At 41.1% G+C, this 25,264-nt stretch overlaps 1 protein-coding gene across 2 annotated transcripts in view; it reads right to left on the bottom strand.

The window, feature by feature from the left end:
- Positions 1-25,264, bottom strand: part of TECR (trans-2,3-enoyl-CoA reductase) — a 57,323-nt gene that overhangs the window by 17,702 nt on the left and 14,357 nt on the right. The window contains exon 2 of one of the 2 annotated variants that reach the window (XM_042448913.1): positions 11,650-11,700. In XM_042448913.1, the coding sequence (XP_042304847.1) occupies positions 11,650-11,700 (51 nt within the window). Of the gene's footprint in view, positions 1-11,649; positions 12,177-25,264 lie in introns of those variants that run through there. The other variant, XM_042448911.1, reaches the window with a different exon arrangement.

Here is a 25,264-nt window from a genome sequence, read left to right as displayed (position 1 = left end):
ATCATGGTCTCCAGAGTCATAATTCAGTGCTCAAACCACTATGCCATCTTGCCAAATTATCTGATCAGCCATATGAAAAATGTAATTTTCTGAATGTATGTACTCCCTCAACATAGGCTTGTTTTTTAAATGTACAGAATATACATAGCTTTCATGAAGGAAATTAAGTGGAGGGGAGGTAGTTGTGGACAAACAGAAGATGTTTGTTCTTACCATATTAGTATATAAAGGACTATTGTAGCATCTTTGAGACTAACTGGGAGATAGATATTTGTGGCATTATCTTTCATAGGTTCAGTCTACTTTGTCTGCTTCTACACAAAAGCAACAAAAAGCATCTGATGAGTGAGACTTGAGTCTACCAAAGCTTATGCCATAAACCTTCTTCCCCAATTAGCCCTACAAGATTACAGTACTTTGTATGCTTTCAAAAATGTCATTTCTAGACATAAAAGCCCTTCGTTCACATGCACCACATACTGTGGTGCACCTTGACACTGGAAATAGAATTGAGCTGTTCCTGCACTACACAACATCTCTTCCCAGCAACAGTTGTTGCAAGAGGAATCTGTTGGACCTTCATGCAGACAGATGACCTGTGAACTTGAGGGAACGCAACTCAGCTTTCAGATCAAAGCAACAGGAATGTATGAAGATTCCCAGACAGGTGCCAAGCATGGATCAGCACCTCTAACAGCCTGAAAAAGCAACGCAACCTGGGAAGCACAACTCAGGTTTTAAATTACAGCTAAACAAACTGGCTGATTTGTGACTCCAATGGCCTAGTTCTCTTAGAAAAGTTTTGCTTTCATACAAGCCTTTTCGTTTTGTTCCTATCCCATTAATTTGTCTAGGACTCTCTACTGAAGCTTGTACAATGATGTCACTTGCTTTTGTCAGGATGGCTCAGAGATGGGAGAATAGTACAGAATGGTACTACCACCACCCACCCACCCCAAAAAAAAAGACTCATGGAAAGGGAAGTTGAACTATTCCTGTCTAACCAAACATGGATGACATAATCTATGCACTTCTATGATACATCTGCTTTATATTCCTCCATGCAAATTTGTCCCACATTTTTAGCACTGAAAATTGCAAGTTTCAGAAGTTCAAGGGGAAAAACAACAACAGCTATATGTGTTTTTTATAATGGTTTATAAGAATAGTTTATTAAAGGATGCGTAGCGGCTTGTATTGCCACCTGTAGCTCTTTAATGAGGCTGTGTGTACGTTTTAATTAAGAACTGCTTCCTTGGTCCTTTAAATGTCCCATCAATACAAGCAGATTTATATTACAGAGCAGAGGCTGGCTTCTTCTTTACAATAAACCTCTCTCACTAACCCTTTATGATGCTACTCCTCCAGTGAGCACAGCTGTAAAGTTGAAGTAAGAGTTAAGTATCCCTAATACCTATGGCGGGAAACCTCTTGGCCCTAGTTCAGGCCACTGCTTTGTTTCATCCAGACATCAACCAAGATTATCTGCACTAGCAGGTACAGATACTAGTGCAGATGATGTTTGTATAGATGTACCATTTTGTGTTTTTATAGTGTATTATATTGCATTGTATGTATTGATTTTAGCAGTCTGTGACCCCACTTCGATCCTTGGGAGAGGCGGGGAAACACAAATAAATTATTATTATTATATTATTAGTAGTAACAAAAAAGAGGTTTTCTTTCTTCCTTCCGTCCTTCCTTTTGTATACTACCTCTTATTCCCCTTAATACTTGGGACACTTACTGATTGCCTGTGTGTCTTCAACCCTTGACAACATCTCAAAGTGTAATCGGGTTTAGGTATTGCAGTAAAAATGTACTTATGTCAGCAGGAAATCACAGAATGTTAAAGTTTGTGGTTATTTTGGAGATTTAAAAGTTATTGTTTAACAGTTTGGATCATGTGTGGATTAAACTGCATGCTATTAGTTTCTTCCTTCCTATTCTAGGAAGATTTTCACACTCAGCTCAAAACAAACACTATGGCAGGTTACAGACCGTTGAAAAGTGGCGACCTGTACCCGCCCCTTTCCCCAGTGTATCGGGGCCTCAGTGGCCAGAGCAGCAGCCACTGAGGCCCCAATCCGCCGCTTTCCGGGCCGCGGGGAAGCGGCAAAAGACACCTGGAAAGGGGTGTCCTTGGGGCTTCAAGCTCCAAGGACACCCTGCGGTGGCGGGGAGGAGGAGAAAGGGGCTGCTTGGCCCCTTTCTCCTCTGCGTCACTGGCGCAGCCGTCTGAAGGCTGCGCGCAGCGATGCAAAGCCAAGAAGGAGTTCCAAAACGGAGCTCCTTCTTGCGCTGCGTAAAGGGCACTCTAAGCGCCCTCGCGCGGCGCGATGGAATCACGTCCGCGCCACCTCGTTTGGAGGCGGCGCATTCGTGACACCATCATGGCGTCCCCCATGTAGATGGGGCGTCGCCATCTTGTACATCCTCAGGATGTATTAGGCTTGGGGGCGTCAAGAAGTGACGCCCCTTTTTAAAACTAGGACGTCCTGAGGACGTCCCTTATGGCAGTTTGTAACGCGCCTATGTTTCCTTGCTCTCCCTGCGCAGAATGCCTCTGGCATGCAAGGAATTGACTGAGGTGAAGGAGGAGATGCTGACATTTCAGAAGGGTGTGCCCACCACTGCCATCATAACTAACCCAAGCAGATGGTGGTGTTGGGTGTCCAAAGCAGCTGACAGCCAGCTCCCCTGTGGGGAGATACGGTACTCTTCTCCCTTACAAGGCTGATTCTCTGATTCAGAACAAACTGAATAAATACTCGAAACAGCAATGAGGCTGATGGCATGTTGTTGTTTGGATTGTACAGGAGAGTTTGGAGCAATTCAATGCAGAATGTTATCAACAGGGTTGCTGACACCAACTAGACAGCCAAAAAGTTTGGATGGGATTAAGAAGAGCTGGGCTAATGAAGTTTACAAGTCAGCAAGATGACCCCATTGCAGATAAGATCCTTCTCACATGACAGACAGTTATCACCTCGGCAGTCATTTTATAGGCCTATGGGCCACACAGGACAGATGGCAAGGGGGCTCTAATAGATTAAGGAGAAAGAGAGTGGCATTGCAGTTAATTAGTTATAGGACTAAACCTGGTTAGGTTAGGTTAGGTTCTTGTCCCAGTCCTGCCATGATCAGAAAGATGTCTGGTGAGGACATGACAGTTGGCATCTTAGTATTTCCTTCTAGGCTCTAAAACTCCTTGTGCAAAACTGACACAATGTCTCAGAATGTAAGGGGAATTACACTTACAGGCAATGCATGCATTTATTTTAATTTATGCTGGGTATATAATTATTCCCACCCATGGCACTAACTTTCTGCGGTGATAAAATTGCATGCTTCTGTGTGGCAGGAGGCTATGCTGATGGCTGCAGTGCTGCTGATAGGGTCTTTATGTCAGATCGGCTTTTGCTGAGGAGTCAGACTAAATATGCCAAAGAGCTACTGGGCAGCAGCAGTTGTGGGCAGGGAAGTGGCATGGGCAGAGGATCTTTCAGAAACAACGGCAGTGGGACTATAGCTAATGTTAGCACTGTTCATAGTAAACCCCTTGTGAATGTCATTTACCATGAAAACCCTATGATGAGACAATCCAAAATGAAATAAGAGGTAGTGACAGAAGATGAAACTGCCAGGCACTCAATGAGTTACTGGGGTACAGTAGAGAACAACTATGAGTAGTGCTGTGGCTAATGATGCAACTGGACTCAAGCCAAAAGGATATTCAGGTGTTGATATGCTCAGAGACAAAAGTAAAGTCTGAAGCTGCACAACATATATTACCGGAATGTGGAATGTAAAAAGCATGAACAGAAGCTAGATATAATAAAACAAGAAATGAAACATATAAACATTGTGATACTTGGGATGAGTGAGCTAAAGTAGACAGGTATGGGACATTTTCAGTCAGATAACTGCTCAGTGTTTTACTCAGGAAATGAAAATCTAAAAAGAAATGGGCTGTCATTAGTATTGAAGAGAGATTTAGCAAAAGCAGACAAAGGATATAATGTAAAGTCTGACCAAATAATATCATTAAGACTAGAGGGAATACCCATCAATATAACCATAATCCAAGATTATGCTCCAACCATAGAGGCAGAAAAAGAAGAAGCTGAACAACTGGATGCTGGAGTCCAAGAGGAGATTGATCACACACCAAAACAAAACAATACCAAAACAGTTGTTAATCGCAAGCAATTGGAATGCAAAAATAGAAAACAGAGCAGAATTAAAGATTGTAGGAAAATTTGGCCTAGGATCAAGAAATGAAGCAAGAGACCGACTGACAATTTTGTAGGTCAACAATCTGTTCTTCACAAACACATTCTTTAAGTAACCAAAGAGATGACTATATACATGGATATTACCTAAGGGCTAATACAGAAATCAAATACTATGTAACTGGAAGCAAAAGACGAGTAAGTTCCATTCTCTCTGCAATAATAAGACCAGAAACAAACAGTGGAACAGCTAATATAAAAAATTAGATCAAAACTAAAGAATCCTAAACCAGCCATCTTGATAAAATACAAACTGAAGAACATATCTGTAGAATTTAAAGATAATGTAAAAAACAGATTTGCACTATTAAGCCTAATTAACCAGCAGCCAGGGACATTGTCAGGGAGAAATGCAAAAAGAGACTATAACCGCAGACAAAAAGAAAGAGAAGCCTCAATGGATAACAGATTAAACTCTTCAAGCAGTTAAGGACGGACTAAAAACCAAAGTTAAAGGTGACTGAAACAGGGTCAGAATCCTGAATGCAACTGTTCAACAACTTGTGTGCAGGGACAAGGAGAACTATTATAATAATAAATGCAGAGAAAAAGATGACAACCAATAAGGAGAAAAAGGGACCACTTGCTCAAATTAAAAAAAAATCAAAGGGTAATTTAAACCATGAATAGGGATGCTCTACAATCAGCAAGGAAGCACATTACATGACAAAGTAGCATTTTTTTTCTTTAAAAATGGAAACACTACACTGAAGAATTATAAAACAGGGATGAAATTATGACATTCATTCAAGTAAGAACTGTTTGAAGATAAAACTACCATTTTAGAATGTGAAGTGGAAGCTGCACTCAGGGCACTTGGGAAGAATAAATCACCAGGAACAGAGAGCATACCAGTAGAGTACTTCAAGCTAAAGAGAAAGAATCTACTCTAGTTCTAAATACAATCTTGATTTACTCTACAACCCACTCATTTGTCTTTTTAGCAGACCATGATATCCACAGAACTCATCTCCAGCACCACAACTCAAATGAGTTGACTTTCTTCCTATCACTGGTCAGCTTTCACAATCATATGTAGAAATTGGAAATAAGTATGGAAAATATAGGGACTGTATCTCCCCATATGAGCCAGCCCAGGCTCTGAGATCTTCAGAAGAGGCCCTTCTCTCCATCCCACCCCCATCACAAGCACGACTGGTGGGGACACGAGGGAGCGCCTTTTCCATGGCTGCCCCTAGACTCTGGAACTGTCTTCCCAGGGAAGCCAGAATGGCCCCATCCTTGGTTTTTCACCAGCAGGCAAAGACCTTCCTCTTGAGACAGACTTTTAAAACAGAAGGTTTTTGAAAACAGGCTGGATGTTGTATTCTTTTAAAGTATTTTAATCACCTTTATCTTTTTAACTATATTTTCTTTTTATGCAGTCTGTTTTAATATTGTAATAATTTAATTCTGTTTTAATGTAACATTTTTCTATGTTTTTATTTGTACTGTTTTTAATCTTGTAAGCGGCTCTGAGTCCCAGTTTTGGGGAAAGGGTGGGATATAAATAAATATAATAAATATAACAACAACAACACAATGGCGCACAGATTGGGAATGCTCAATATACATTCAAATCCCCAAGAAATGGGATACCAGGGACTGCAATAACCACAGGACCATTGCATGCCTCTCTCATGCAAGCAAAGTAATGCTCAAAGTTCTACAACAAAGACTTTCATCATATACAGTATGAGAAATGCCAGATGTCCAAGCTGAGTCCATGAAAAGAAGATGTACTAGGGATCATATTGCAAACATATATTGGATAATGGAATGCACCAATGAATTTCAGAAGAAAATCATCCTATGCATTATAGATTATAGCAACATCTTTTACTGTGTAGATGGCTCGCTCTTAAAGAAATGGGTGTGCCACAACATTTGAGTGTACTGATGTATAACCTGTACTCAGGACAAGAGGCTACTAACATCAGGACAGAATGCAAAGAAATAGAACACTTTCCAATTGGCAAGAATGTCAGGCAAAGGTGCATTTTAACTTTGACATTGAATGTATCCTATGCAAAGCAGGATTACTCAGAAGAAGGAGATGTGAAAATTGGATGAAGGAACATCAACAACATATTGCATATCTTAAGTTGTTGAACTTCTAGGTGGAGACTATGGTGGGTTAGCCGTCTCTGCTTTGTGCTCCCAAGGCTGAGAAAACTAAGCATCTGATTAGTTGGCTAATTAGCAATTAGATGTCATAACAATGAGGATTAAAATATATACATTGGATCCTTCATATCAGTGGGCTGGCAATCTGTGAATGTCATCATCCGCAGACTGACATGCCCTATACAGTGTGCCCTTTTTTGACACAGGGGATTGGTTCCAGACCCACCCACCCCCCGCATAAAAAAAGGGTATGCTCGAGCCCTATTGAAAATAATGGGGCTTGTGCATGGCGCGGCGGTGCAGGTGCGTGTCCCATTACTCTTAATGGGATGCACCGCCCCTTGCACCCCGTGCGTTTCTGCGGGCTCCCTGGTGGCTTTCAGCATATGCTGAAAGCTGCGTATGGTGCGTCCGCATATGACGTGGGCGCAGTGTATTATTCAATGGCAGCGTATGCATGCATCTGTGGGTGTTGCCATTTGCAGAGGGGCCTGGAACTGAACCCCTGTGGATGGGAAAGGTCCACTGCAGATCATTTAGTTGAAAAGGGTGATGGAATATCTTAATTATAGGATGTTTAATTGTAAGAATTGTAGGATAGAAAGATCTGAAACCACTTAATGATTGTTTATGAGAAATTGTGGATTTGTGATCTTGGATAATTAATGGGAATGGGTTATTGGAAGAGGTGAACTGTTACGTGGTAGCTAGGGAAGTTATGGAATCATTAGATGCATTTACAATAACCATAGGGAAGATTCAAAGTCATCTTTTTTTCTTTATTGCATTGACTTTTTTATTTCTCACTTTTTCTTTTTGTTTTGTATTTGTCTTTTTTTCTCTCTTTTTAATTTCTTTTAGTTTTATTTTTATCTTAACATAAATAAAACTAACAATAGAAGCAATTCAAGATATGCAGATTCACCCACTGGACTCAGATGTACAGGAGGAGGACATCATAACTCATCCCCTGGACAACCGAGACGAGGAGGAGGAAAGGATAGAGTACTAGGAAGCTACAACTCCAGATGACAAAGCTCTCCCAGAGTCTGAAGAGATGGCAAAGGCTTCAGATGCAGAAGATGACATGACCCCATGCTTGAGAGAACACAGAATTGAGAGACTCCACATCCAGCCCATGTTAAATATTAGATGCTGAACTAATTAGGCACTTATGACGTACAAGTGACCTTGAAGGAACTTCTCATAAATATCCCAGCAGTTCTGTCCCAGCCTTAGAGCTGAAAACTGACTTATCTGGTTACTGGTAATATTCTCTCGCTTTCTTGTTTTGTCTTGACTTTGGACTCACTATGTTCTGGACTATTCCATTTACTCCCTGCTAGCTTGTGTAATTGGACGTCTGTACCAGCTAATGATAACTTTCTGCTTCTCTCTGTATCCTGCTCAGATAAACTATGATTGATCTGGATTGGACTGACCAATCGATATCTCCTATTTGCTTCCTCAGGCACTTGCTGACTTGCGTTCAGGACACCGATGGCATCATACTATTAGCAGAAAATAGCAAGAGTTAGAATGATTACTGAAGAAAGTGCAAAGGCAGTTTTATGGTTGAACCTTAAAACAAAAATAACAACCACAGATGATTTACATAACTTTAAAACAAGCAATAAAGATACTGAAATAGTTCAAGATTTTCCATACCTTGGCTCAGTCATGAATCAGAATGGAAACTGCAATCAAGAAATCAGAAGAAGAATAGGAGAGAGAAGAGACTAGACAAGTTCCTGTCGAAATATTAAACACTAAAGTTAGGATTGTCCATGCCATCCTGCTTCCCAATTTCTACGTATGATTGTGAAAGCTGGACAGTGAAGAAAGCTGACAGGAGGAAAGTCAATTCATTTGAAAAGTGAGTTCTAGGGATACTATATACTTCTAAAAAGACAAATGAATGGGTCCTAGAGTAAATCAAGCCTGAACTCTCCCTAGAAACTAATATGACTAAACTGAAGCTGTCATACTTTGGCCCTATCATGAGAAGATGTGACTCACTACAAAAGAAGGCATTAGAAAAAGAGGAAGACTGCATGCCAGATGGATAGATTCAATCAATGAATCCACAGCTGCCCTGCTGAGTCTGTTAGATCTGAGCAGGGCTGTTGGTGATTTGAAGGTCTCTCCTTCATAGGGATGCCATAAGTCTAAGTCAACCTGATGGCAATAAACAATATAATTATTAAAGTATATATATTGTCCTGTTCTAACACTCAATATAGAAGGCCAGACAAATTGTTTTGCGGCACAATGTGTTAGGCTATTTTTAATAATAAAGCATTCCTTTTTTAACATGCTAAGATAATGCCTCCCTTTTACACTGGGGTCTACTGGATGTTTCCAGTTCCACGTGTTTTAGAACTCTCTGCCTGAGGAAGGCTAGGCTACTCCCTCTCTGCTATGCTTGCCCTGGGAGGCAAAGATCTTTCTCTTCAAAATGGCCTTGTGACTGCTGTTGAGGGTGAATAATTGGTTCAGTGATTTTCTATTTATTTGATATTTCTTTTTACAGATGTGGGATTTTCTTTTTTATAAGTCATATGTTTTAGCTTCTCTACTATCTGAGTGTTATTACTGTTAACCATCATGAATGCTATCCCTGGCCAAATGGGGGTACATGAACGCAATTAAATGAGTAAGAGACATTCCAAGTGGTTGGTCTCCAGCAAGATGAACAGCATGTTCTTCGGTCCCATTTTTTAGGCAAATACTGAGGATGGACTTTACATCTACTAGTGTCAGGATATGTTTTAAATAAATAATAACATTTAGCAAACAAGAGGAAACTATGATTCTTTCTTTGCAGGTATGTAGTTTGAGTCTCATACTTTGCAGGTATTCTGGCCACCTCTCTATATTTAGCCTTTCTGCACAGTCAGTAAAAGATGCTTATTTGTGGGAAAGGATCAACAATGCCCTTAACAACTGAAACATAGATGGGTATTTTGCCAATTACTGCCCTGCCCTTGCACAAAGCTAAACTGCGATCCTTAGTGGGACAGAGAGACAAATAAGTGCATTTCCTTACCACATTTTCATATTCTTTTGTAAAAACTCTACTGTGTTTTATTCTATTCTTAATTTACATATTTTGGAATCTGGTACAAAATTGGAGATTCGGTGACCAGAAACTGTCTGACGTAACAATAATTAGCATGTTCAGCCAAATAAAACAACCAGTAAACTCTATACATTCTTAAGAGTTCATAAAAAATTTGTTCCATCACTGTCTTCCCTATTCCCCACTTATTCCTCCTCCCTAATGTATACCACTTTCAAAGAGAAAATAAATAAAAGAAATATGAAGGGGCTATCCTTGCATCTCCTTTGCAAAGACAAATGAATGACTACAAATATAAAAGGCCATTTGAAGTTGATGTATAGGTTCATAGTTTCCAACTTGTCACTACATTTAAATCTTCCCCTCCATCAAATTGGCTAGCATTTCTGTGCACTGTGCATAGCATGCACTGATGGCATCTGAGGAATAACGTTTCTATTTTCTTAATCTACAGACACTGCAGCTGTTGTGCTCTCGTTGGATCACATTATGGATTACTTGCATCCAGAGACAGTTTAGGGCAAGCCCATATACATTAGAAGGAATTTCATACAAACGGTCCTGCCATCTTTAAAATTATGTGTTTTCAAGATTCAACCAAGTTGATATTGCCAGTTTTCCATAATCTTTCAGGAACAATTACTCTGGTTAAAAAGCAGTTATCTTTTAAAAAGCAAAGCGTTTGATTCATTTGCTTTTATTCCTCACACACAAGTATCTTGACACAACACATGGCATGAAGGAACCTCCACACTCAATTACACAGAACTACAGAGAGGTTTTGAGGTGGCGTATCATAAAGGCATTATCACAATGTGGATGCTGGAATTTGTCTTAAGGTTGGGAGGTCTTGCATTTGTAACTAATTTTCAGTCATGTTATCTCCTAAACTAATGATGTTTCCTGATTCATTCCACTTTCTTGATCCTTTGTGAGAGGGGAGTGCTTAGCAGTAATGATGAAAGTTAGCCAACTTCTTTCCCTCTGACATTCACAATCAAGCCAGAGACAGCTCAATCTTCACTGTAAGAAAGGAAACACCATTTATTGAAACAACCTGTTCTGAAGGTTTAGTGCCCTGGTGTCTCAAGCTACAGTGGAAATCCATCTCCCAGCAGCAGCTGTCAGTGAGGATTTAAATGTGTGAACGTTTGCACACAGGGGTATCACACCTGCTGGTCTCTAGAAAATTTGAACTCTTAACAATAGACAGCTTGCAGTACCTAATGCAGCAAGAACACTAGGGCTGCTTTATAGAAACCTGTAAACTAGAATGGAGATCCAGAAAACCAAAGCAGACCTGTGCGCAACAGATGACAAGGCAAACAGTAATAGTTAGCCCTCCTTAGCCATGGATTTTTTATCTACAGATTCAAGCATCCACGGATTGAAAATATCTTAAAAATATACAAATTCCCATAGGCAAACTTTGATTTTGCCCTTTTATATAAGGCACACCATTTTACTATGCCATTATATTTAATGAGCCTTGAGCATCCACAGATTTTGATATCCACGGGGGGTGGGGTCCTGAAACCAAAGCCCAGCAGATACCAAAGGCCCACTGTACCACACATTTACTACTGTGTCAGTAGCCTGCAGTCCACAAAACCTTCTACCTCACAAAACCTTTAACTTTAAGGTGCTATTAAGACATTTTGTTAAAAGTTAAGAGTTAGTAACATGGACTTCTTGGTTAATCCTTTTGACAATTTAATGTACAGAGATGTGAATAGATGAATCAAATGTTGTTAGATTTTTACCTTTTTTGGGAAAGATGAAAAGTGGTGAGGAAATAATTTAATTAGGTATCAAAGAAGTTCCATAGACAGAATCTCTTACAACAGATCATCCTCTCAAAATGCAAAACCCCACCGACTGTATGAATGCACAGATACCAGAATTTACTCAGCTTGCCCAGAAGCCAGGTTTGCTATTTTTCTTGTCCCTATGAGTATTATGCTCCAGCTGACCATATGAGCCAGTAACAGATTTCAGGACAAAGCAAGGATTCAACATCTGGTTTACCATAAAGAAATGAAATGCCTTCCCCTTTAAAAAGTTGTTCAGCAAACTATAAAATCTTTGATGGCAAAAGGCCAGCCCCACCATCATACCCCTCCCTCCCTAATTTAGAGTCCTTACCTTGTCCAGGAAGCACAGCTTTTCCCGGGTCTTGGCATCCAGGAGCTCCACCTCAAAAAAGAGAACAGCTCTTTTAGATTTCTTAGTAGAAGATTTGGACCCCATATCATTGAGATTTCTTTGATGGGGTGTGCACCCCTCGACAGGCACCAGACTCCCATCCATGCCTTGTCACACAGCAGTCAAATTTCCCCAAGAGGGTGCAAAAAACAACAACTGGGATCACAGCTTGTTCCCCTGTGTCAAAACTCCATGTGTGGAGCACTCCTGGTCAGAAGGCTCCTCAGGAGGAGCTATTCATCTAACAGTGGGCAAAATAGCTCATCCAGAGACTGAGGCTCCAGGCTCAACCCTTCAAGCCGATCCAGATCAACATGCTGAAGAGGTTCCTTTCTAGTCTGTTCGGCAGGTTGAGTTCCAAAGGTGTAAGTCGATAGCGTAGGGAGTTGAACAGCTACCGTTTTCAGCTAAATATAAAACTGAGCCCAGCAAAGACCTCCTTGCAAGCAGTCTTCTGGCCAGACCAGCCAGAAGGGAATTTTAAAAGACACCTCTCTCTCTCCCTGACCCACCCCCATAGGCTACCCAGTTCTTGTTCAGAATTCATAGGGTGGGGTTGTACTACAAGATCCTCCCTTCAGTTTCTTTACAGCCTGACTAATTTGTAGGAACTGATCCAGCATCAGCCAGACGTTAAAGGCTTAGAATTTCACCAGCCTTGCACCTCCCAATCCAGCTTTCAACATGTGTTACATTCCAACATGTGTTGCATTTACACAACACAGAAGGAACAAATTCCCAAAGAAAACAACTGAGATGAATGGGAATGTTGGACTTGGTCAAATTATAATACCACAATATCTAGCTCTAGGGCTGTCCTTAAATACAGTTTGGATACTTTAACTGGTGCCAATTGAGATGCATAGTGGTTTGAGTGTTGGGCTATGACAGTATTGGATCCCCTACTTGGCCATGAAACCCACGGCGTGACCTTGGGCAAGTCATACTCTCTCTACCTCAGAGGAAGGCTATGGCAAAACCTCCTCTGAACAAATCTTGCCAAGAACACCTCATGATAGGGTTGCCTTAGGGTTGCCATATGTCAGAAACAACTTGAAGGCACACAACACATGCACACTGCTAGTGAGAGCAAAGGAGTCACTTCACATTGCACCAGTTCTATACCAGCTTCACTGCTTACCCATTTGTTTACAAGTTTGATTTAAGTGATGATATGGAACTTTAAATCCTTAACTGGTCTGTGATCTCATTATTAGCAGGTTGCGTGTTCACATATATTATGTGTTAACATATATTAGGATCCATATGCCACATGCCATCCTTGGGATCTCAAAGGGTGGCTGGTAATAAAACCAGGGCCAATTCTGGAACAGTTCCAAAACTGTAGAATTCCCTCTTTAGAAAATAATTAAACTCTGTATAAGATTTTTTTAAAAAAAAAAAATCCAGAATACATTTCTGAATGACTCCTGATTCATTTCTATTGGCTTGTTTCATTCTAGATTGTATTGTTTCCAAACATCTTGGTCTTAGATCACTATTTTTACTGCCTTTTGAGATTTCACCATCAAAAAGGCACGTTATAAATAAAATATGAAGGACTCCCTTGTTTGTCTAAATATTTTGCACTAAATCTACTTGTCTTATATAAGGATGACCAAAATATTATTAATAAAATCCTGTCAGTGTGCACAATCTAACCATGTCATAACACTCACACATTACCCACCAGTCTTTCTCAATCTTTTAACTATGGAGGAATCGCTGAAATAATTTATAAGTCCCAGGGAACCCCTACATAAAAATTATATCTATGGTTCAAAAAGGTTATATGTTTTCCAGCACAGTCTTTCATGGAAACCCTCAAAGAAACTTGGTTAAGAAACCCTAGTATACACCGTACAGTGTTTCATTCCCAGGAGAAGCTAGGATTTCAGCTTCCAAGCCTGTGTCTGCACTAAACTGACACCACCTCTAACAGTTTTGTGAAAACATGTTTATCCATACCACTGTCCAGCCTTTTGAGCTCTCTTACCAACGTAATGCTTCATAATAATAATAATAATAATAATAACAACAACAACAACAACAATAACAATAATAATAAATTTTTATTTATGTTTCCCCGCCTCTCCCAGTGGACCAAAGCGGGGTTACAGACTAAGTTCAGAATTTGCCCATAAAGAAAAGTGGTTTTGTTAAGTAGCAGCATAATAGAAGGTTATAAAATTATACATATGGTTAATAGTTGGAAAAGTTTTGTTCTTCCACAACATAAAGATTTGGGTTCAACCAAGGATGCTCGTTGTCCATAAAACTCAACAAAAGGAAGTTTTCTTCACAATTTGAATAGTTGACTTACAGAATTCACTGACAGAAGATGTGATGGTGGAGACTATGGGCTTAGAATCATATGTGGAAGACAGGTCTATCAATGGCCATTAGCCACATTTTGTCTCACTGTATGGTGGTTTGAGTGTTAGACTATGACTCTGGAAACCAGTGGTTCGATTCCCAGCTGCGGCCATGAAACCCACTGGGTATCCTTGGGCAGGTCATATGCTTCCAGCCTCAAGGGAAAGCAATGACAAACCTCCTCTGAGGCAAGTTCTAAATTATTCCTCAATTAGGCACAAGGTGATAAGAGGACAGATAAGACAATCTACACTTCCATAACAATCAAGGAAGACCATAAAAAGCATCTAGTAAAAATAAATATAAATGGAATTTATATTTTGGAAAATAACATCAGCGTAACATTACACAACCATAAGAAAATTTGGTTATGTATTACCAAGGAGATGCTGAGATTTATTTCAACTGTCATATTGGACTGCGTGAAACTATTTTTTAGTCTGTCCTTGAAATGAGCTTGGAATACCACTGGTTTATCTCACATAAAATCTGCGAAAATGTGAATGGTGTTCTCTTGCAGCAAGATTTTTCATTCTTTGTTCATGCAGAAAACTTTTAGTCTCTGGCACAAATTATAGTTTAGCCAAATAAAGCAGATTCCTATCCGCTTTTGCTTATGACTCACATTCTGAAGAAATAATACTACAATTAAGCACATTAGCTAGCTTAACACCACTTTATTCAGAGACATCATGTAGCAGAATGGCTACATGCTGGGGACATATAAAAGGAGTAGGAAGTTGTCTTCAGATTCTGCGCAATAGTCTCCCAAAGGTATAAGGCAGTGAAAAAACAGGAATAGGTCATGTATGGGAATTGTGTGGCCTTCTAAATATCGTTCAACTGCAGCTTATAGTATTCCTTGCCATTAGTTATGTGGCTATGGGCTGGTAGGAGCTGCAGCCTAAGAAAATCTGCAAGGCCACACAACTCCCACCCATGTTCTAGGAGGTCTGATCCTTAGATTTACCCTACAGACCTCTTTTTATGGTCTTTACTTTCCAAGGTCTTTCCACCAAACTGTTCTTGTAAGTGTTTTTAGTGTATTAAAATGGAGGGTGAGTGAAGGTGAAACAGTTCTCTTTGGGCCAGCATATCTGGAATCCAACCACAACCAGCTCAGTGTTACTGGGTGAACTGAAACAGTCACATCTGAACACTGGGTTTTTGTGAGGATAAAATGGAATATCCTCCACACACAGCCATTGCAAAAACACAGATCAAATTTAGAGTCAGACATAATTAATGGTAAGCTCTATAAAGGTCTTAAAAGTGGCAGTCATAATGTAGATAAGCTAAATGTCAAATAAAAAAGGCATAACAGTTTAAATGAAATAACTTACTACCCCATCCTGGGTAGTTTTTGAAATGTGATACTACAAAAGATTGATGAGAACAATAAAACAAACACAAAAGGAACTGGAAAATTAACAAGAGGATAGTAAAAGCTGCCCTGCCTTTATAAGCACTGTAGCTACTGTCATCTGACAAAAGCATTTAAGATAGCCCAGTTGATTGCCACCCACATGCTATCTTTTAAAAGCAGACGACTTACTGCTATCAGTGAAAGTTGTTAAATGTTAAATGGCATGTTCCTGAACTTCTGGGCACAGAGTGACATTTCGACCAGTATGCCTGGATCAAGGAAAACCTGTCTCTGTATCATTAGAGCACAACTATGTCAATGTGACTGTGAGACAGGGCAAGCAACAGGGAAAGTATACATGGAGGGTGATGAAAGATATTTGTGACTTCATGCCAGGCCCTTTGCAAGACTGCCCATCTTGTTTCTCATCCAAAAGGAAGTGGCAATAACCAAGGACCAGAATATACGCTACGGGTAGTAGCAGAAAATTGAGCTTGATGTGACTATAATCCTTACACAGCCATCCCTAAATTGTCTTCCTCATTCTTTTCTATGGATAGAGGCAGAGAAATCCTGTCATCAATCTCCTGCTTATTTGTAAGTGTATGGCCTGTATCAAGGGAGGTGTTGTCTTGAGTGGGCCAGCAAGAATTTGGAGTCTGTTCAGCACTTCCAACAGATAGCAATGGCCAGCTCCAAACAGAGGTATTAATAGAACTGTGCCTCAGGCTGGAATGGTCACTCATATGCCTCAGAGCTTCTAGAACAACGAATTTCTTCCAGGGGAAAGCAGCACACTCACTGTGCTGACCATATTAAGTTGCTGACCATATTAAGTTGTTGCAAATTACAACAGTCACACAGCAGGAATGGAGGGCATCAGACTGTGCTATTAAGGGCAGGAGTAGTGCCCCAGTAAAAAAAATCAAGATGCCAATGACCTACTAGAAATATTCAGAAGAACTGGCTATAGCTTTCAAGCACAGCAGCAGTGCAGATACCCACAATAAATACGAACTGGAGAAAAAGCCCAGGCTGTCAGGATAGTAAAACTCACAGACAGTCCAAGAAGAGAGGGAGAGCTCCACTGACACGGAGTAACCAATGAGCTCTGGTAAGTAACTGATTAACTGAACTGTCAGTTTTGGGTAGACGGTGTTGAGGAAAAGGGGAAATATATACAGCCATATCTGAAACTGCACCTATGGTAAAGCAAGCAGATAAGTATCAGAGAGTCATTTGCATACAGATAGGTGTGAATTCTGCTAATACTAAATGGGCTGGTTTATGCTACAAACTGTTTCACATACACTGCTTTATACAAGTGCTTTGTTGTTGATGTTGTTTTAAAAGGACAGTTCGTTGAAATTTTCTCTGACATTTTTAATAGGTGTCCAGCACAAGAAATTCTGCAAAAAGCAAAATAAGTGTAAACAGGCAAATGACATGCAAGGAGATATAATTTTATTAGTGTGTAGCCCAGACAAAAATTGATACATCACCCATCTCCCTCATGGGCCCATTCAAAGCACCACCTCTTAACTTTAGTCAGTCTATCAAGCCATCCCTTCCCTGAAGGGAGTGACAGTGCAGAATTTCAAAATTCCCAAGAGTATGTTTGATTTGTTATAGGTTGCTCAAATGGGCTCAACAGCACAGGAAACCTGATTGTCTTAGAGATAATTTTCCTGTCTAGCCTTAACAAAAACATGGGCTATTTTAAATTAGTTAGCATCCCACCTTTCCGCCAATAAGGGGCCCAATCTGGCTGACATCATAAATACAGGTAGCCCCCCACATTTTTGGCTTTGACTTTTGTCTGACTGTTCAATTAATATGTTCTCTCTGGAAATCTCTAGTTCCTCCAGCACAACACTGTGGTCAACATTTGACAGAAGCTGCGCTGGAGGACCTACAGATTCCTAGAGAGAAGACTTATCTGGGCATTTGTAGGTTCTCCTGCACAATTCTATGGTCACCTTCTAGTAAATGGCAACCACAGAGTTGCGCTGGAAGACCTGGAAATTCTTTTTTTTTTTTTTAATTTATGGTTTTTCCACTTTCACAAGGGTCCTGCACCCTGAACCCTAAAGAATATGGAGGGCCCACTATACACCTTAATGCTTAAAAAGTTAAAAGATAATAAACTACCATATTAAAACATCAGTAGGACTCAATAGAAAAGACATTTATGCTTTGTAAGGTAGAAGGTAAGAAGATTGCATTCAAGATGGATAGACTCAATCAAGGAAGCTACAGCTATGAGATCTGCAACACCTGAACAGAGTGGTTGAAGATAGGAGGACTTTGAGGACTCTCATTCATGGGGTCACCAAAAGTCAAAGTCGACTTGACAGCAGTTAACAACAAAAAAAATTTAAAGAACAAAATAATTTAAAATCATGACAATAACAATACAAATACAGCACAGACACACCATTAAAAGATCCTACTGCATAGCCAATCAGTCAACCAAATCCCTGCTCAAATAAAAAGGTCCTTATCAGCCAGCTAAAGTTTAGTTATTAAATCTCCAAAACAATTAGCAGCTCAAAAAATAAAAAAACCCAGGCTCTTTATGCCAATTTTTCTTATAAAATTCTAACATTACTTAAATCCATCTTAAATAATAATAAAATAAAAATTTTATTTATATACCGCCCTTCCATCGATCAGGGCGGTGAACATTACAATAAAATCAAACACAATACAATAATAATATACACATATTAAAAACAAGTCAAAACCCCATCAGCCAGCCATCTTGCCGACCAAAGAGGGAGGAAGGCCATCAGGAACTCATTCGGGGAATGCAGCTCGAAATAGGAAGGTTTTCAAGTCCCTTCTAAACTGAGCTAGGGAGGTGGCCGAGCGGAGCTCTGTGGGCAGCATATTCCAAAGGGCAGGGGCAACCTTTTATATCTCCTTGGACAGGTTGCTAGTTTACAAGATTACTTTGACGAGGTGGGGAAAGTACAAACCCCCAGGAGTTAAATATATATACAATGGAAACTCGCCTTACGTGGGGGATCCATTCCAGACCTCCCCCCCGCGTAAGGCGAATTCCGCCTATGCTGGAGTCCCATTCATTTGAATGGGGCTCGTGCACACGGCGGTGTGGGAGTGCGTGGGGCACCACAGGCAGGCGCCCCATTCAGATGAATGGGATCCGCCGCACCTTGCGCCCCGCGCGTGCCTACAGCTTGAGCGCATACACTCAAAGCCACGTATAGCGCACCCACATATAATGCGGGCGCACTGTATATTTAAAAATCTGAAATACCATATATACTTGTGTATGAGTCAACCGCATGTATAAGTCGAGGGCATGTTTTGGGGGCAAAATCAAGGCTTTTGATATGACCTGTGGATAAGTCAAGGGTCAAACTCAGGGTCATGTAATGAAGGATCTAAATGGAGGGGGGCACCACTTTGCTCCCTCTTTCTCCCTCTCTGGACCTTTCCCAAGGGTCACAGTCTGGGCATGCAAAATGTGGACACAGACCTCCGATTTCCCTCCCTTCCCCACAACTTTCCCCAAGGCTGATGGCTTGCAAAAAGGGGGTCACAGACCTCTGATTTCTCTCCTTTCCCCACAGCTGATGGCTTGCAAAAAGAGGGACAGAGATCTCTGATTTCCCTCCTTTCCCCAAAGCTGATGGCTTGCAAAAAGGGGGACAGAAACCTCTGATTTTTCTCCTCCCTCCCTTCTCCACAGCTTTCCTGAGACTCAATAAGAAGTACTACCATACTGACCCATATATATGTCTACCTAGGATTTTGGAGCCCATTTTTGCGCTTAATTTTTTGACGTACAGGTGAGTATATCCCAAAAATTAGTTGTGGATGGCATTTCACCATATCTAGAGCCACACTGGAACAACCTCAGGGAGATCAAAACAAAATTCTATGAAAAATTTCAAATAATTTTTATTGCCTCAAATTGCCCGAAAATGCCCCTTAAGAGCCCCAAAATCCCCAAAATATGTCACATATCCTATGTAGGGTTTCATGGGGCTCATTGTTGCTGTTGTTGTGTGCCTTCAAGTTGTTTTCTAACTCTATCATGGGCTTTTCTTGGCAAAATTTGTTCAGTGGGGGTTGCCTTTGCCTTCCTCTGAAGTTGAGAGAGTGTCACTTTTCCATAGTCACCTAGTGAGTTTTCATGGGCAAGCTGGGATTCAAACCCTGGTCACCACTGTCACAATCCAACATTTAAACCACTACACCACATTGGATCTCATCTTTTTGGGAGACATTTGGAGGAAAATAGCTTAGGGCTTTTTCGTAGGAGCAGGTATAATGGATAGTACAGCCCTCCAAGGTGTCCTGGACAGCTAATGCAGCCCTCTAGCTTTCCACAAATGCCCACTCCTTGTCTATAGTAAGAACATTGTTTAACATATCCCTGCACCTTCAGAGAACTGGAACATTGTTGAAGCAGCCTCGATCTTATTGCAGAGACGGGATAGAAATAAATATTATTATTATTATTATTATATGATCTACCACCAACCTCTGGGATGGACTGACTGTATGTATAGTAAAGCAGATCCCATGCCATATGCACACTCACTTCTTTGGAAGAGGGAGATAAGCAGGGGAATATGAAGTTGTTCAATTAAAGGTCAGAAGCTAAATGCAGTTCTACATTCCCTTGTGGCTTTATAGCAGCAAGTAGTACAAGCAAAGCAGCAGGCAGTCGCCCATACTTTATACACAACAGAATTCCTCTCATACGCATATATGCAGCTGGTCCAATTGAGCAAGAAAAGAGAAAAAGGAAACTCTGGCCTTATTCCCTTGTTGCCCTCAGATGCAACTGAAGACAGTGCAAAAATGTGGTAATAGTATCCTTTAATCCCCACTGACTGGGAATATTAACAACTCTGACTTGCATCAGACAGCTTTTCTGCTGTTTCTATCTCTGCAAACCACCACCCAAGAAAAGTATATGGAGATAGATTCATACAAGACAGGGTACTGTAATGGATACCACTTATTTTTTGCCCTGTAATCTACTTGAATTTCCCAAGGCATAAAATTTACCCTAATCAGGTGTTGGATTCATGGTAAATCTCCCCAGGTAAGGAACAGCCAGCCCTCTGTATCTACAGATTCTGTCTCCATGGATTCAACAATCTGCAGCTTGAAAATAAATTTGTTGTTGTTATGTGCCTTAAAGTCATTTCCGACTTACAGCGACCCTAAGGGAAACTGATCATGGGGTTTTCTTGGCAAGATTTGTTCAGAGGAGGTTTGTCATTGCGTTCCCATGAGGCTGAGAGCATGCAACTTGCCCAAGGTCACCCAGTAGGTTTCATGGCTGAACTGGGAATCTAAACCTGGCCTCGAGTCTTAGTCCAACACTCAAACTACTACGAGTAATTTTTTTTAATTCAAAAAAGCAAACTTTGATTTTGCTATTTTATATAATGGACACTAACACATAATTGTATATGATGGAACTTGAACATCCATGGATTTTGTTATCCACAGGGAGTCTTGGAAGCAAACCCCAGTGAATATCAAGGACCCATTGTACTGTACACTTCACACTTCAATAGCAAGTTAGTATTTTGTAACTCTAGCAATATATCAAAGTTACAAACATATAGTCTATCAATCCATCCTCAGAAGAAGCAAGCTTTGCATGCATTTCAGTGTCTTAATGTCTTGGCAGCTTTTTGGTTAAAGCATTTCCCAGTGCATAGCATTCAGCGACAGTTCTGCTGTTCCTTGAAGCAATTAGAAAGGATGACCAGAGTAAGCCTAGAAGATCTTAACACGGCATTCAGTATGTAGCAACAGATACAAGACTAATGGGGGTGGAAATGTGGAAGGGATGACCTTCTGACTTGAAGATATGGAAGCAGCAAGGCAAGATGCCAAAAGTATTCCGAAGAAATATTTAACACTTTTCTTACGCATGCAACAAAACATCTCTGAGATGTAGTGACACATGACTGCCATTTGTTTGGAAAACGTAATGACAGTAAGGACGAAGTAGTAGAAATGTCAAAAGTGCAGAGAGAGAGATAGCAGGGATGTGGGGGCTGAGATAGATTCAAACTCAAAAGCCATTCCTAGAGGCTTAAACTGACTGAGTACCTTGAATGGGTTGTTATTATTATTATTATTATTATTATTATTATTATTATTAACCTTTATTTATGAAGCGCTGTAAATTTACACAGCGCTGTACATACAATCCTTTTAATTAGACGGTTCCCTGCCCTCGGGCTTACAATCTAAAAAGACATGACACAGAAGGAGAAGGGAGTGGTGGAGGGAAAGGGTAAGAGGTCCAGCAGTTCCTCTCTACCTCCGAGGCCTGGACCAAGGCAGATGGACTGGAGGGAGGGCTTGGCTTCATAATGGATGGTTAATCTTCTTCCAGGGAAAATACATACTCTCAAGTAGGATAATACATATACTGTACAGTACATAGCAATACAGGAAATGGTTTGATAAACAGGCATCAAAAGAACATCAAATAGTAAGCGACAATTATGCAATGCCTGGGAAGGCTTCTCTGAACAGGATGGTTTTCAACTCTGTTTTGAAGCTGGATAAAGAAGTGATGGCTCTTGCTTGTGGGGGAAGAAGGTTCCAGGAGTGAGGGGCAGCGAGTGAAAAGGGGTGAATCCGAGATGGGGCAGAGTAAATCCTGGGCTGAGACAGCAGCCCTTGACTACCAGAACGGAGGGCCCAAGTGGGAAGGTGAGGAGAAAGAAGGTCTGATAAGTAAGGAGGGGCCACTCCATGGAGGGCTTTAAATGTCGACAGCAGGAGCTTATACTGAATGCGGAAAGGGAGGGGGAGCCAGTGAAGGGATGCCAACACAGGAGAGATATAGTCACAGCGGTGAGCGGATGTGATAATGCGTGCAGCTGAATGCTGGACAGGTGATCCTTGAAGACCAAAATGGACCCTTTGTGCTTGTGTAATACAGTTGTTAGTAATTTTCAAACACTGGATATGACTGGCCAAGATTAAAAGTATTAAGAAATTAAGTAAGGAGTACTGCTGTTGTCACAATCTAAGTGAAGGGACTTTTTTAAAAAATTCCAAGCAGGTGAAATTTACAGCAACTTTCAAGTCTCCCCCCCCCCTTTTTTTTTTTTTTTTGCAAGCCATTAGCCTTGGAGAAGGTTGTGGGGTCGGGAAGGAAATTGGAGGTTTGTGTCCACATTTTGCATGCCCAGACTGTGACCTTTGGGAGAAGTCCAGAGAGGGAGCAGGAGGGGAGGGAAGTGGTGCTTCCCCCCCCTCCATTTAAATCCTTCGTTACATGCCCCTGAGTTTGACCCTCGACTTCAAGTCATCTCCAACTTATGGCGAGCCTAAGGTGAACCTATCATGAGATTTACTGGGGCTGAGAGCATGTGACTCACTGAAGGTCACCCAGTTGGTTTCCATGGCTGAGCGAGGAATCAAGCCCCGATCTCTAGAGTTCTAGTCCTATGCTATTTTTCTCCTCTGTAAAGCGCTATGTAAATCCTATGGTGCTATACAAATAAAAGTAATAATATTATGCTCTAAACCATGCTGGCTCTCTTACAGCAACAAACTGAAGTACATATGACAGGGCAATTATAAAAGCAGACCTTTTTAACAGAAAATGTGCTATAAGACAGTTGTTTTTTAAGACTGTGATCAGCTCTTCACTAGTCAACTTTCTAAAATGAAAGAGAATTCTCAGAATCAGGGGATTGTACTTTGGATTGCTACTTTAATTAACCATGACCCAGAAGAGTAGTCAAACTCACCCTGTATTAAAAATTCGTCTTCTAATCTCTATAGCTCCTTCTTTTCTGCCCTCGCTTCTCCATATCTTCAATCTCTCTCTCTCTCTCTCTCTCTCTCTCTCTCTCTCTAGGCTCCTGCCCCTCAGACTTCAAACATGCTCTCATTTCCCCTATTCTGAAAAAACTTTCTCTTCACCCCTCCTCTTTGTCTAGCTATCGTCCGATTTCTCTTCTTCCCTTTCTTTCTAAGGTTTTGGAACGGGTTGTTTATTCTCGCTGTCTTGAGTTTCTTGAAGCCAATTCCATTTTCAATCCCTTTCAGTCTGGTTTCTGCCCACAGCATTCTACAGAGACAGCTCTCACTAAGATCTCGAATGACCTTTTACAGGCCAAGGCTAATGGCCTTTACTCTGTTCTCATTCTTCTTGATTTGTCTGCAACTTTTGACACCGTTGATCACTGTCTCCTAGTTGACATACTCTCTGACCTTGGATTCTCAGACTCTGTTCTCAACTGGTTTCAATCTTATTTGTCTGGCAGATCTTCTGCAGTGGTCACAGGTGGTCAGACTTAGTCCTCTGTTCCCTTATCTGTTGGAGTGCCCCAGGGCTCTGTTCTGGGTCCCCTTCTGTTTTCTCTCTACACACTGTCCTTAGGTAAACTCATTAGCTCTTTTGGTTTTTCCTACAATCTGTATGCCGATGACACCCAGTTGTATCTTTCCACCCCCGACCTTTCTCCAAGGTGTGAACAACAAGTTTCATCTTGTTTTACAGCTGTCTCGCAGTGGATGCGCCATCACCATTTGAAGCTCAACATGTCCAAGACGGAGCTTCTTGTCTTTCCTCCTAAGTCCACCCTTCAACACTCCTTTTCTGTCTCTGTGGACAACATTTCTGTTCAACCAGTCCAGCAAGCCCGCAGTCTTGGTTTTATCTTTGATTCTTCTCTGTCGTGTATCCCTCAGATCCAGACCACAGCCAAGGCTTGTAGATTCTTTTTGTAAAATATTGCCAAAATCCGACCATATCTCTCTGCCTCTACTGCCAAGATCCTGGTCCATGCCCTAGTGGTCTCACGACTTGATTTCTGTAACATCCTCCTGGCTGGGCTTCCTCTTTCTCACCTCCGTCCTTTAATTTCTGTCCAGCACTCAGCTGCATGCATTATCACATCCGCCCACCACTCTGACCACATCTCTCCTGTGTTGGCATCCCTTCACTGGCTCCCCCTCCCTTTCCGCATTCAGTATAAGCTCCTGCTGTCGACGTTTAAAGCCCTCCATGGACTGGCCCCTCCTTACTTATCAGACCTTCTTTCTCCTCACCTTCCCACTTGGGCCCTCCGTTCTGGTAGTCAGGGTCGGCTGTCCCAGCCCAGGATTTCCTCTGCCCCATCTCGGATTCACCCCTTTTCACTCGCTGCCCCTCACGCCTGGAACCTTCTTCCCCCGTGAGCAAGGGGAGCACTTCTTTATCCAGCTTCAAAACGGAGCTGAAGAACATCCTGTTCAGAGAAGCTTTCCCAGGCATTGCATAATTGTCGCTTGCTATTTGATGTTCTTTTGGTGCCTGTTTTATCGAACCATTTCCTGTATTGCTATGTACTTTATATGTATTATCCTACTAGAGAGGCAGGCTAGCTCCAACAGGCCTCCCTGGAAGAAGATTAACCATCCATTATGAAGCCAAGCCTTCCCTCCAGTCCATCTGCCTTAGTCCAGGCCTTGTGGATAGAGAGGAATTGCTGGACCTCATCCCCTTCCCTACCACCACTCCCTTCTCCTTTTGTGTCATGTCTTTTTAGATTGTAAGTCTGAGGGCAGGGAACCGTCTAATTAAAAAGACTGTATGTACAGCGCTGTGTAAATTTACAGCACTTTATATATAAAGGTTAATAATAATAATAATAATAATAATAACTAAGATAGTTCCTTCTTTAGCAGCTTTCCTACCAAATTCCCAAAGTTACAAAGATATTAATATTTAAGATATTCAGAAGGGAACACAGGAGGCAAACCAACTGGAAATCTCTGGTGTAGATCCAAATGCCCAATATGTTT

Source organism: Sceloporus undulatus, chromosome 2 (genome assembly GCF_019175285.1).
Source record: "Sceloporus undulatus isolate JIND9_A2432 ecotype Alabama chromosome 2, SceUnd_v1.1, whole genome shotgun sequence".
Lineage (NCBI taxonomy): Eukaryota > Metazoa > Chordata > Lepidosauria > Squamata > Phrynosomatidae > Sceloporus > Sceloporus undulatus.
Note: the sequence above shows the minus strand (reverse complement) of the source record. Positions and strands in the feature narration are given on the sequence as shown.